Source organism: Polypterus senegalus, chromosome 3, assembly GCF_016835505.1.
Source record: "Polypterus senegalus isolate Bchr_013 chromosome 3, ASM1683550v1, whole genome shotgun sequence".
Taxonomy (NCBI): domain Eukaryota; kingdom Metazoa; phylum Chordata; class Cladistia; order Polypteriformes; family Polypteridae; genus Polypterus; species Polypterus senegalus.
The window spans coordinates 46,248,639-46,264,002 of record NC_053156.1 but is presented as its reverse complement, the minus strand read 5'-3'; the positions used below and the strand labels follow the sequence as shown (position 1 = coordinate 46,264,002).

General features: G+C 37.5%; 1 protein-coding gene across 3 annotated transcripts in view; it reads right to left on the bottom strand.

The window, feature by feature from the left end:
- Positions 1-8,813, bottom strand: part of tnfsf13 (TNF superfamily member 13) — a 29,061-nt gene extending 20,248 nt beyond the window's left edge. For all 3 annotated transcript variants that reach the window (XM_039747105.1, XM_039747106.1, XM_039747107.1), the window contains exons 1-2: positions 8,535-8,813; positions 7,840-7,945 (exon numbers count right to left, since the gene is read on the bottom strand). In XM_039747105.1, the coding sequence (XP_039603039.1) occupies positions 7,840-7,945; positions 8,535-8,753 (325 nt within the window). In that variant the 5' untranslated portion in view covers positions 8,754-8,813. The remainder of the gene's footprint in view (positions 1-7,839; positions 7,946-8,534) is intronic.
- Between the last annotated feature and the right edge of the window lie 6,551 nt (positions 8,814-15,364).

Genomic DNA, 15,364 nt, shown 5'->3' with positions numbered 1-15,364 from the left:
TAAAAAGAAACATTAAACTTTCTAAAAATAGCTCCTATAGAATGAACATATATAGAACGTAAAATAGGATCCAAAATGGATCCCTGAGGAAGACCATAGTTAACAGGAGCAGTAGGCGAAAAAGAGGAATTGAAAGCCACTGAAAGTGTATACCAGTAAGATATGACCTCAACCAATTAAGAGTAGCCCCTTTAAGCCCCACCAGATGCTCAGGCTACAATAGCAAGATCTCATGATTAATAGTGTCAAAAGCTGCAGAAAGGTCTAAGATGACGAGGACTGTTGCCCCACCTCAGCCAGAAATAAAGGAGATGTCATTAAATACTTTTTGGAGGGCCGTCTCAACACCATGATAACTCCAAAATCCAGATTAGTAGATCTCAAATAAATTACATTAGTTAAGATGATTAACTATCCATCCCACTTTATCCTAACTACAGGGTCATGGGGTTCTGTTGGAGCCAATCCCAGCCAACACAGGGTGCAAGGCAGGAAACAAACCCCAGGCAGGGCACCAGCCGACCACAGGGCACACACACCAGGGACAATTTCAGATTGCCAATGCACCTAACCTGCATGTCTTTGGACTGTTGGAGAAAACTGGAGCACCCGCAGGAAACCCACACAGACACGGGGAGAACATGCAAACTCCAGGCACGGAGGACCCGGGAAGCGAACCCATGTCTCCTAATTGTGAGGCAGCAGCGCCACCATGCTGCCGATGATTAACTAGTTGATTATAAATAATTCTTTATTATATGTTATTTTAACCAAAAATGGTAATTGAGAAATTGGATGAAAATTAGCTAGCATTTCCAGGATCAAACATCAGCCTTCAAGGCTTCTGCCATAATGGACTGATATAATCTCCTGCAAAGTTGATCATAGAGCACTGAAGGTACTGGCTCATTTATGGTTTGCTTTAAAAAGATTGGATAAGGTGTTAACACCAGTACCAGTTACAAGATACTATAATGCATGCCTTTCGAGAGGCATACATTTTCAAAATTGCATATCTTCTCAGCAGAAGTTGCAGTCATTCAGAAATATACCAAAGTGTGCGTTGTTGCATAAGGAGACTGGACAGCCAGTTGCAGTCATTGAACAATCCAAGTAGGATTTTATTCCACCAGTCCTGACCTGAACTTTGACAAAAGCTGTAACATGTGTAGAACCTCTATCTCTTTGCCTAATCTACTAAATAATAAAACCATTTTGTGTGTGTTTATGTGTGTGTGTGTGTGCCCAGTCCCTCAGAGTAATCTGATTGGTCAGTTTGGTTTTGGTCACTCAGTCAAATGTAACAGGCACAGAAAGTGCTTGGAAAGAAAGGTTGATGCACACAATAGGATACCAAGGAAAGGCCTAAGAGGAACATTGAGAATTACCTTCAAACATGATTTGTGCATCAATTAGCCTCGTGTGCCTGCGACCCTTGTCACTGGTTCACCATGTGTCCTTCCTTGGACCACTTTTAGTAGGTACTAACCATTGTATACAGAAACACCATACCAAACCTGCTGTTTTGGAGATACTCTGATCCAGTTGTCTAGCCATCACAATTAGTCCATGGTCATTCAGATCAGATCATAATGCTTGCCAATTGTTCCTGCTTCCAACACATCACCTTCAAGAACTGAATATTTAGTTGCTGCCTAATATATTCCACTCCTTGACACATGTTATTGCAACAAGGCAATCAATATTATTCATTTCACCTGTCAGTGGTTTTAATGTTGTTACTGACCGGTATATATTCTAGTTGAAAAGTACAAGGATGACTCCCACATGTTTTTTCAGGATTTTACTAAGGAGGACAAACTACTTCTGGCTTACCTAAGCAAATGTTGATCATGTGTTTGACATCACATTAAACCACACTACAAAGAATGTCAGAATATCATGTGTTGTACAGGCATGCAAGCTACATTGACATTCTATTCAGTAAAGTGGTAGCTAGCCAGTGAGCTATGTTACCTGCGTAGGTGTAATTAAAGAGGTTGCTGTGTGGACCTAGTCCACCCTAACTGATGCGCCATGTTACTAAAATAAATATTAAATGAAGGAGATTTTTTCTTCTGAAAAAATTTTAAGGTCATGCCTAATGCAAACATGTTAATAATAAACAAATATGATAATTAAATCCAACCTGCTGTAGGCATCTCTCTCTTGTTCGTCACCCGTTCTAAAAACAGAGCAGACCTGCTGTTCTGCGTTGGCCTTAAGGAGCCATGGACCTATCAGACTACTAGGCCTGTCCAATAATGTTTTTTAATGATGAAAAATAGTCTTTTCTATTTAAAAAAAATGTTAAATTATAAAAACGTATACTTGTGAATTTACAATGAATTAAGCAGACATTTTTAAATTGAAAGGTGCCCTTCTAGAAGCTGTGTTTACACTTCTTGCCCAGATTAGTTTTTCAATGCTGGCTTTAACTCAGCATTATGTTAGGCATGAGCTTTGGGAATATGTGCAGAGTCTTTAGTATTAATCATTGATAATTACAACAACAGCAGAGAGAATAATTTTTCAAAAATCACAGTATCAGTATTAGAAGCTACCTAAAATCACACAAATTTTATTATAGAAAGTATTGGAAAAGACTCTCCCTTCTAGTCCCTTATTGTAAGTCATGCAGCTTGATGGTGATTGGAGGCAGAATGCAGATGACAAGCGATAGGGCTTGTGTTAGTATTAGCAGCAATGGAAGCACCAAGCAGAATCAAACTAAGTGACAGGTTGGCACAGTTGGTTTGTACATTATGGATGACACTGGTATAGACAGTCCTAAACAATACATGCACATACTGTGGGAGCTCCACACAGTGAGTTAACATTGTCGACTCTCTCTGCTTTGTTGCATGTGTGCCCATCCTACAGCTGTCATGGTATTTGTATTGCTTATATTTTATGTATGTATTTTTTGTACCTTAGTGATGCTTAATTCTGGTGTTGTGTATGTTATTATATATTATAAAGTATAGCCATTGATTGTTATATTTGTTTAATACATTTTTACATTATGCCTACCACAAAATGTTTAAACATTTTCTGTTTGTATTTATGTGCTGTTTTTTGGTTACCTCTAGTTTTGCTATTGTGTAAAGATCTTGCTCATTGATGTTACTTTATTTGCTGTAGTCTTATATATCAGTTTATAGTGGCACCGTCTTCTTGTTATGAAACCATCTCTTCAGTCTACTGTAGTGCTTAATTTATTAGTACATTAACATCGCTATCACTCATTTAATTTTAATTATTTTGACATCAATGCTTTATTAAAGTAGTTGTTGTTAAGTCTTGGTTGTTTCAATTTGTATGTTTTGTATACAGTATATTCCTGTTTTACATATCTGATAGCCTCCCCTCAGTAGTCAGTGTAAGCTGTTGAAACAGAGGCAGAGGCTTCAGCATGCATGTGCTACCTGTATAAACAATGACTTTGTGGTCTGAGCAAATCTCAATCACATGTCACACAAAGCCCTGTTAAAAAATATTTAAAAAAACAAAGATGTGAGATCTGTTTGATGAAGTAAATAAAAAATAAACACACTCCAACTTTCAAAATAGTTAACCCAATCATAAAATGCACCTGAATGTTATGTCATACTTACATTTTCTAACTTGTTAAAAAAGTAAAAGTAACTGCTTTTACACAATTTCAATAAGTAGGCAAAAAAGCTTTAAAAGCATAATTTTCTGTCATTTCAATATCATTAACAGTACTTTTTCCACTTACCTAGTATGTGTCAGTATGAGGGAGATTTACTTAATATTGTAATTTTGTATTACAAACAATATATGATATTTGACTCAGGATATTATATGAACATGTAGCAGTATGGTTTTATGGTTCACCTGGTCCACCAGCCTAAATGTCCCACTCCACCCATGGCCCTAGCCCACACCTGCTACTACAGTAAAGTTCATAGCTAAATTGTTGAAAATGTTGCTTACCGATATCCTACTACCAACCTGTGAATAGCTATTTTTTAGCACAAGAAGAGCAAGAATAGATTTCTAAAACTTTGAAAGCTAGCAAATTAAAAAAATGAACAACGACCTATTAGGCTTTAAATAAGAATAGAAGGACAAAAGAGTTCTGAAGAGAGGGAAACCAGAAAGGCAGGGGTGGAAGGCATACAAAAATATGGGAGAGATAGTGAAAGAATGGGAGTAGATAAAAGAGGAATAAAAAAAGAAAGGAAAGGTTGGTTAAAAGTGAGAAACTGCTTTGTTTGCACAGTTACAATGTAAAGGTATACTGTTGTTATTGTTTTTTTGATTTAATAAAAAAGGTTTGTTTGGTAAAAAGAAGGTACCCTGGATTAGTTTTCAGTTTGTAAAAGCTGTTTTGACTATATATAAAAGAAGGAAATGTCCTACATGTACTTCTACTTCTATGTAGCAAGTGTTTGTGACTTTGATATTTTGTTTAAACTGACACTTGCTAGTTAGAAAACTGCTTTCCTGATCTGTCCCAAAAAGCACAAAAATTTGACTTGTCCATTCATCATTACAACTACTGCGACTTTCGCATGAAGATAGCCACTGCAACTGCGGTTTCATTTGATTGAAAATGCTTGTTCATATGTCCTTACACACCAATAATATTAGATGGATTCAAAAACATTTTGGCTAACTAGATATGTAATAGACTATAATATAAACTAATATACACTAGGCAGAGTGGTGGCTCTGAGGCTAGGGATCTGCACTGGCAATCTGAAGGTTGCCAGTTCGAATCCCGTAAATGGCAAAAGGTACTCTGCTCTGTTGGGCCCTTGAGAAAGGCCCTTAACCTGCAATTGCTGAGTGCTTTGAGTAGTGAGAAAAGTGCTATATAAATGCAAAGAATTATTATTATTATTATAATGCCCATTGCCATGTTGATTACAGTCGATTCCAGTTAATCGGACCACCGGTTAATACGACCAGCTGCTTATTCGAACCGAATCCTAAAGAACCGAAACAGATCATATTACATAAGCCTAATATTGTTCGCTTATTTGGACCAAAATTCTGTTTAATCGGACCAAAGAATGTGACAGAGAATAAGAAAAAGAAGCCGCAAGTCGCCCACGGAACCCTAGGAGAATTTATGCTTTTATCAAAGGTCAGGAAGTCAGAAAATTTGTACCAAGTGCAAACCAGTGGGGGTGAACATGCCTGCCCTTTCTTTCCTAAAATGGACCGCCCAGTAGCCAGTGACATGAAGTCGAGCGTAAACAAGAGTGTCCGTGCAAATAGTTCCTTCCTCTCAATCAGGATTAAAGTTTACGTGAGAAAGCTTTTGCTTCAAGAAAGTCAAACTGGACACTTTTAGTGCTGAAGCTTTGAATGGGGAACATTTTGTGGCTCTCCTGACCTCCACATCTTGACCCGGAAACACCAAGATTTTGTTCAAGTGCAGTGCGTCAACAGAATGCGTCAGATCACACTAGACAAGTTCTTCAAACGTTGACTGGAATTTGGTAATTTAACCTTTTTTATTGTGCTTCACGTGCTGAGTGTCGTGTAGATTGTTTTGAAGAATTTGTAGATTTCTTTTTCAATAAACAAAGTTGTAAGCAACCGTACATGTACATGTACGTAGTTCTTGTTTGTACATTTGCCATTCGCATGTGCAGCACAATAAAAGTCATAATGACATTTTAATATGTTACTTATAGCACATCCCATCTTGGTTGCACATGTATAGGGCATGTTCATGTAATCGGACCAGCCGGTTATTAGGACCAAAATGATCGTGTCCCGATGTGGTCCGATTAATAGGAATCGACTGTATTTCATAATAAACTTCATGTAATGATCCTTTACTTCTATCACCCAGGCAGAATTGAGTTAGCAAACAGTTGCAAATACTGCACAGTTGGAAGCTTGTGCGTGTCATGATGCAACTGCTAAGAAATGTGTTTTTTAAAGTTAACTTTATTTTGTAGATTAAAAGACAAAAGTCAAGCTGTTTGTCCATAATCTGTTTTTCGGTCCAGAATAAAAAATGTAAATGAAGTGTTTTTCTAGTTTTCAGTATTGCATTTGAAAATTAAAATGAAAGAAGTCATGTCCTGTTTCTAAAGTGCCACCATATAATTCTGTAATGCTATAAAAGACACAGACGAGCACTGGCATTTTAAGACACAAGCACACCACCTCAAAGGAAAAAAATCATAAAACATTTTAGACAAGAGTAACTGAATTATTTAGAAGAGCTGCATAGAGCAGGTATGAAACCTTTTTGAAAAGCTACATTTTTGAATAAATTTAAGTTTCTGTATTTTACGTGATTTATTACTTTATGTGCTGACACGAGTGGAGTATTTTACACAGTCTTATCTTTGTAGCCGATTTCTTGGTATTTATCAGCTTAGATAATTTTAGTGTTATACCATACTAGAAGGATCAGGTGGCTCTGTGAAACATTAGAATTAAGTCTGATGTTGAGTAGTCATGAAAATGTGTAGTTTCAGTTTGGGTTCATGTGACTTTTACTAATGCAGCAAAATACGCTTAATGAAGCTGGGGGTTACTATTGTTACATATTTCTAGAGAGTTTTTGGTGTAATGCCAGGTGAAAAACCACACTTGAAATAAATTAAGTGGCCTAATTTGATCCTATACTATTGTGAAACATGATCATCTAAAGAAATGTGTATTTTTAGTCTCGCACATCTTCTTCTTCTTCTTTCGGCTGCTCCTGTTAGGGTTGCCACACATCACACTATAAAAATATTTTTAAAATCTTTACCTGTTAAGAACATTTGTTTTTTCATTTCTGTAATTTGAAGTATCTTCAAATTTTTTGTTTGATATTAGTACTGTATATCCACTACCACATTTCTATGTCTTGTTACGCACACTCCCCAACCCCAGTCAGCGATTGCTGAGATCCTTTTCCATGCTTTAATCCACATCGTCTAATGTGAATCAGCAGGGGTTCTGTAGAGCTGAATCTCGATTACTCACTTAGTTACAGTTGGGCTGGAGCTAGTTAAATTCTACTTAAGCCTTAATCTTGACTTAGTCTCAGCCTTACTTTTAGACTCGGTCTTGACTAGCTGAAGTTCTAGTTTTGTCTTGCAATTGGGAAAGACAGTCTTGAATACAGCATTACCTACTGTGATCCATGTGTTGGATATCTCTCAAAAACACCTACTATCTTCTTTGTTAGTGGTAGTGGAAGTTAAAAAAACATTTAAATCTGTTCCTTTAATTATGACTCTGGTTTAATATTTTGTTTAGTTTTACTCTATTCTTTTGTTTCACGGTTATATCTCTTACTTGTCCTTTATACTTCTATATCCTTTGCTTTTCTCTTTCCTGGTTGATATATTTATTTATATTTATCATAAAAACTATCATTTTTACACCACCAGGGTGCAGTGCAATGTGCCATCCTCTAGCCATCCTGTATTGAATTTTTTTACTGCCTGTTTCATAAAGAAAATTTTGAGATTGTTCTCTGTGAAGGACACCATATAAAACAGATTGCTTGACGGATGTTTTTGCAACTTTCTAAGTTTACAATTGCTCAAACTAAGAGAGTGCATTTTCACAAGCGGGAGGAACTGTTTGCTAAATACAGACCGTCATCTGTAAGGATTTAGCAATGCCTATGTAAAAGCCACAAGAACGGTGCTGGCACAGCTCCATGGGCTTGCCCACATTGCCCCATCTTTGTACAGTATTTTCCATTCTGTTACAGATTTCACTGAACGTCACTTATTATTACTCTTTTTATGGGTGATTGCTTTATCTTCATTACATACAGTATATAACATACAGTATCACTACAGCACAGAGTCAAGTGAAGTTGTTTTGATTTAATTTTCTTACTTCCTGAAGGTCCCCGTCCATCTTTTCCCGACTGCCTCCTTGCTCGAAATGTAGTTTTCCCTAGAAATGTGTCTTCATCTCCTAGAGGTGGAGGGCTACAAGTGACCTGGAAATATTAAAGACATTGATTTTTGTTTTCTTACCACAAGCTATGGCATCTCTCTGAAAGGTCTGCCAAAAAAATAAAAAAAGACAAAAAAAGTTCATTTTCTTGTATAATATGCTCATGCAGTATAAAAGGGGAAGGAAGTGCCTTACGAATGAAATGGCTTGATTTCTAAATGGAAAGCTATGCAGATACATGAAGACCAAAATGTCTTTCATCAAGAGGCAGATATGATAATTCAAAGTCTAGTAGACTGGCATTTTTTTCAAGGGGCAAGGGAGACGGTGTTCTATTCCTGAAATTCAAGAGCTGTTACAAGTGAGAGGTAAGACATGCCTCTCAGAAGCAGCTGCATTCCCAGCTTTTTATGGTGACATTTTGTCTCATATGTTTGGAACACCTCTAAAACCTTTCTGTGTGAAGGCAGCATAGTTTGATGTGGTTACAGAAATACATGCATGGATTTTTTTTTCCTGTCTTCAGGGTCTTCCCTTTTTTGTTTTTAAAACCACAGGAAACAAAGCAAAACCAAAGCTTTACATTTGTATGTTGCTTACAGGTATTATCAGTGTCAGTCATTCTGACTTACCATGCATGGTTGAGATGTATGTTCTTCCCGACTGGCTGCCTGTAACGGCCTCCTATTGGACTCAATTTGTTCTCTTAGCTTCACCAACTCCCTTTGTACCTCCTGCATCTGAAAGGACTGTGAAAGCAGCAGGATACAGCAGACTAGCAAGCCTAGAAGAGCAGAACAGCCCAGCACTGCCGCTAGGCTCACCTTTCTCTTCGGCTGCTCTCTAGCCATCTTCTGCAAATGTTTGTCACCATCTGCAAGAGAGACACACAAGCACACTCACACACACACACAAACATACACACACGCAAAGCTACTTTCACTTTCTTGTAAACCACAACAGCAAATAGGAGGCAGGATTGCATTCTGATTGGTTGAATCATTTGAAACAGTCACACACACAATCACATTACAACCAGGAATACGCAGAATTAGCAGCCAAAAAAAAAATATATGGTCAGTATCCAAGAATTAAAAGAGAATAAGCCAGAGAGGCCAATGCAGCTGCCAAAAATGTGGGAATAACTTCTGAAATAATGCTAAGTGGATGGTAATACACTTCCGTCAGGATAAAAATTTATGCAGATTTTTGGAATCGTAATAGCATTATCCCTACAGTAATGCTATAATTAGGCAGGGTGCCTGCTGTTGTTTTAAAGGATGATTATTAACCTTTGTCATTCAACATTTAGAAACACTTTACATGTTTAAACACATGTATGCATCACCATCAGATATTGGTCTGAAATTCAAACCCTAGTTTATCCATGTTGCTGCTGACTTAACATATTCCAGGGAATTCGACAAAATGCTAGCACAGCCAGTCCTAGCTGATTTACAGCAAGTGTTGTCAGCACTCACAGTATTGCATTCAAAACAACATACACATTCCAGAATGCCTTTAGAACCATCTAAAACTATATTAAGTCAAGCTGCAACAAAAAAGGAATGTCAACTGAGACATACAATTCAGGTGTATGTCAGTGAAAAGACATACTGACAGGCTCACATTAAAAAATGACTGCCAAAAAGAGTTTTGAGTAAAACACTATTTGTTAATAAATGGCAAATGTGTGACAATGGACAGCCTTCCATCAGTTTACTGAATTCAGTATTTTTATTGAAGAACCATACTCTATCCTGGTAGAATTGTGTACAAGGCAGGAAACAATCCTGGGTAGTCCATTGAAGGGCAGTTTTGCCCACAGACATATACTAGAAAAATTCATAGTCGTCTATTACCTTACTCTGCATTTTTTTTTGAGTATGGGAGAAGAAAAATTCATGTTTGCACAAGGAGAACCAATAAACTCTACTCAGACAGCAAGGCTGTGATTTTTAACCAGTATTATGGAGCTGTGAGGGAGTAACAGTGCTATACACTATGTGGCTGTCAACTAATATGCCATCTATAAATAAATATGCAAATATGTGTTAACAAAAGACCATTGCCTGATATGTACTACACCCATTGGCATATTATGAAAGTCTGTCGAATGAAATGAGCAATAATATGTATGTTAACAACGGATTGCTGAGTATAAGGAACAGTGTAACCAATCACAAAGCTGTCAGTAGCAGCAGCAACAGCAGCAGCCATGGTGGCAGCACTGATTTACATGTGGGAGAACTTTTTCCATCCTCAGCAACCCATACAGACATAGGATGGCAGTAGAAGCAGTCACTGCCACTGGTTGGACTGTGTGGTCACTGACTAAATTGATTCTGTGCACAGTGATGACGATATGGAATTATGGATATATGAGACTGGATTTAAGCCGCAAGCTCAGCCATTATGCTCTGGAAGCGCTATGTTGTCTGTGTTGCAACCTACTGCCTGATTGGGCTTTCAGTACTGCAGGCAGGGTTAATATAATACAATACAATGCAATTTATTTTTGTATAGCCCAAAATCACACAAGAAGTGTTGCAATGGGCCTTATCAGGCCCTGCCTCTTGACTGCCCCCCAACATTGACTCTCTAAGAAGACAAGGAAAAACTCCCAAAAAAACCCTTGTAGGGAAAAAATGGAAGAAATGAAAGGCATTTTAAAGAGAGACCCCTCTCCAGGTAGGTTGGGCGTGCAGTGGGTGTCAAAAAGAAGGGGGTCAATACAAGACAATACGCAGAAGAGAACCCAAGTAATCCTCAATACAATACAATATAAAAATAAAAATATTACAATTACAGAGCAGAATTTAACAGTAGATATCACATAATATGATTTGGATTTGTTTAGAGTCCTGGAGGCCTCAGCCATCAAGCTGCCTCCCCTTATTGGCCATTCCACAGCTGAGACCGTGCTGGGCCAGCCAATCCGGTGAAAGGACCCCTCTACCTGACGATTCCTGTAATCCTCCATCAGGGATGATTTTACCTTAGGCAGGCAAAACAACTTGGCAGGTGGGCCGTGGCACCAAGTGCCACATTTGAGTACAGAGAAGAGAAACAGAATAGGCGAGGGTTAGTATCAAATTATAACTATCATGTTACTTATGTTTTAGTGCTAATGACTAACAACAGAGATGCAGTCTGTACAGTTAATCAGCAGCTCTACTCAGGATATGCTAAACTGAAGTAGTGAGTCTTCAGCCAGGATTTGAAAGCTGAGACCGAAGGGGCATCTCTTATAGTAGCAGGCAGACCATTCCACAGTTTAGGGTCCCTGTAACTAAAAGCTCGACCTCCCACTGTTATTTTATTAATTCTTGGAATCATAAGCAGACCAGCATCTTGAGACCTTAATGTGCGCTCTGGTTTGTAAGTCATGATAAGTTCAAAGAAGTAAGCCAGACTTTGGCCATTTAAGGCTTTATATGTTAAAAGGAGGATTTTGAAATCTGCCCTAAACTTAACCGGAAGCCAGTGTAACTGGAGATATGTTTTCATATTTTCTTGTTCTTGTAATAATTCTTGCAGCAGCATTTTGGAATCACTGGAGGCTGTATAAAGAACAATTTGAACATGCAGTGAACACCGCATTGCAGTAGTGAATCCTACAAGAAATAAATGCATGAATTAATTTGTCAGAATCCTGTTTATTTAGAAAGCACCTTAATCTGCCAACATTTTTAAGATGGAAGAAACATGATTTGGATAACTTTGTAATGTGCGCTTTACATGACATGCTAGAGTCAAAGATAACTCCTAGATTGCGGGCTGATTCAGTAAAATTAATGGTGATTCCAAATGAGTTAAATGATGACAAAATACTGTTGTGATCAGCATCACTCCCTCCAATAATTAATATCTCTGTTTTATTGGTGTTTAAAGATAGGTAGTTTTCATCCATCCAGTACTTTAATTCACTAACACAGCTAATTAAAGACAACATTGTTGAAACTTCATTTGATCTAAAAGAAAGGTATAACTGGGTGTCATTTGCATATGAGTGAAAATGAACATTATGTTTCCTAATGATAGATCCCAGTGGAAGCATGTAAAGTGAAAATAGTAAAGGTCCTAGTACTGAGCCCTGCGGGACACCATATCTCACTTCTGTGTATAATGATGGAGTACTGTCAGCACATTTCTGTACATATTGGAATCAATTTGATAAATAAGAGCTAAACCAATTGAGCACAGTGCCTGTAAGCCCAACATAATTTTCTAGCCTGTGCAGTAAAATAGAATGGTCAATGGTGTCAAATGCTGCACTTAAGTCTAACAACATAATTACAGTGGATGCTTTATTAGCGTTCAGGAACACTTAACAGACCATTGCACTATTATAATCCTCTCAAAACTAATTCAGCTCCTCCATTGCCATTTTCCTTCCCGTTCCTTCAGTACATTTCACTGAGTTATGCAAAATTCCAGAAGCTTTCTGCAATTTTGCCAAACTCAAGGCAAAGTTAATTCAGCAGTGTTCATTCATCACTAGTTACAAGACTAACACTGATAAAATTTGATTCAGATTACAAGTGCTGGTCATAAAATTAGAATATCATGACAAAGTTGATTTATTTCAGTAATTCCATTCAAAAAGTGAAACTTGTATATTAGATTCATTCATTACACACAGACTGATGTATTTCAAATGTTTATTTCTTTTAATCTTCATGATTATTAGTGATGAGTGAGCACTAAAGTGTTCAGGTGTTCGGTCCGAACACATCGCAATGTTCGTGTGCTCTACCGAGCACCCGAGTATAATGTAAGTCAATGGGAGACAACTACGCACCCCCTGCTCTGAAGAGGGGAGGGTGCCTGGTCCATTAAAAAGGTCAGAAAGTGACAGAAACACAACCCAAATGGACCGGGAACAGCATGGGGACGATGTCTGGATGCATCTTGGACTTCCAAGTCGCTGCTGGGAACCAGTTTGTCAGAGTTGTACGCCACTTTTACAGACTGACAAAAACACGTCCAAAACCCCCCAAAAAATCAATTTTCCAGGGAAAATGACACTCTAAAACATTATATGCCAGTGCCTACAGGTGAGCTGATGCTCTAAAACATTATATGCGAGTGCATGCTGTTTAGCACCCGATGACGTGTTCTGGCCAGCCAATCACTGTAATGCCAGCACCTGACATGGCTACTGGCATTACAGTGAGGGCAGTACTTAACTGTCCCTTGATTGGCTGTCTCCAACCCACGAAACGTGCGGGGCGGAGACTCGAGCATGGCCCACATATCCATAAATATGAATTATGGCGCACATATCCATAAATATGAATCATTCGATACACAATATCATAATGTGTGTCAACAAAATTATACTTGGGGAAGAGCACAAAGCAAACGCCAGTGAAGTACTGGGTACAAAAAAATAAACAATTATTTATGAGATATCAGTATGTCACAGGGTATATTCATGTACACATCAACTGTCATTTATAGGTACCAGTCAGTCTAATTAGCATGCCACTGGGATGAAGGAGAAATCTGGAGTAAATGGAGAAAATCTAAAATGGATATTGAGAGAATGTTCATATCCTACTCAATACTCTGAATGAAATTTGAACATGGAACTGGTTTGCTATAATATATACATAACTCTAAAATTAATTCTGGGCTATCAGTTGAACACATAATATTGTCACAGATCTCTCCACCTCCTTGTGATGTTTGGACTAACTGCATAGAGAAAACCCCACGAGCATCAAAGAGTGGTTCCTCTTTTTCTCAAGTACGAACCAGAATTTACTACAGAATGGACGTTCCTAGGAGAGTCAAGGAAACATCCCAGGAGAAGACACACCTTAGAAAATTCTCTGAAGAGTAACTAAGGATCATCCTTTCCTGTTGCATGGTCCAAGAAAATGCTTTAAAAGAATCAACTGGAAAGGGAGAAGGCAGATCACATTTGGCTGCAGCCAAAGGAGGAACTTCACCCTTTAGAAGGTGTACTCTTTGCCTTTGTGAGATCAAGCTTTTAAAGAACTGGACAGCATTTCTAGATGGAAAACATGATTTTTTAAAAGAGTTAGTCCTAACTTTATGGAATACAAGAAAACCTGGTAGGTTAGTATTCAACTGCATTGTTTAGATTGTCATAAATAGGTGATGTTTTCATAAAGAGCAGCCTATATGTAGTATTCTGTCTCATTATGGTGTTCAGAACATCCCTACAAGGTGTCAATATATATACTGTATATACTGTGTATCTATATAATTACACACCATCAAAAAAAATTAGATTGGGGGACTGGAGTGCTTATCAGATTGCGTTTACATGATGATACATTTTTTCTTATATTTTTTTAGAGTTATCTCAAAGCTCTGGGCAATAGTGGTAATCAATATTACCTTGACTAGATGGTGAAAGCCATAACATTACAAGCAGCTTCAACTGACTATATCCAAAACGATAGAGAAGCTAATGTAGTCACGTACCCCACTAAAAGGGCAAAAACAGAGAACTAACATGTATACTTTGGTCTAGGGAAGCAGCTCAGAACAATCGGTGACCAGACTGAGACCGTATACTTTACTACTATCTAAAACCAGAAAGTAGGTGATCTTAAGGAAATCTATCCTCATGGGAGTGTAGAAGGAGGAGGCTATTGAAAAATCAATCACTGCTACTGAAAGGTGGACAGTGAAGTGTGTGTGTCTGTTGAACTGGACTGGAGAGAGTATGTAGGATTGTAACTCTATGGGATCTTCATCAAAAATATTACATATTGCAGAGAAAGCCTCAAGATGATTGTAGATTAGGAAAAGTGAAAAGTGGGTATATGTGTTTTTACATGAACTCTAAGCTTGTTTGGCTTTATAAGGATGTCTGATGAGATGTCAAAACACGTCAAAACTTATAACATTATTATTATAATGTTTCAAAACTGATAACATTATTATTATAATATTTATTAAACTCCTAACACGTCCAAATTTTGTACTTACTATGAGTTTTAATTTATCTTTTAAAACTTCCATGGGCATCACAAGAAGTTTCCCATTCTTCATGATTTTATAATCCTTCTTGAAGCTGTTTCAAGATAGTAGATTCATATCTTGGTATTATTAATGGGAAAGTAGATAAAAGTGAAATAACTTTAATGAGTTAACCTAATATATTGGGAAATGTAGTGTTATAACTACTCTGTCATAAAAAGGTGTGACTATAGCTTCAAGGGTAGAAGTTAATTTTATTAGTGCAGTAGGATAAGTCAGTTTGCTGGGCTGTTGATCACTGAGTTGTACAGTAAAATATAAGATGAACTCCACCCGTGGTGAATGTAACACAAATGTTAAATAGCAATGATACAACATTAATACAAATATTAAAATAAATAACAGGTTTATTAAGAATGGAGAAAGCATGAAGACTGGATAACAAGAAATGGATAACAGTTGTAACGTGGTCAGAAAGCAGACCAGATTGGCACAGGGA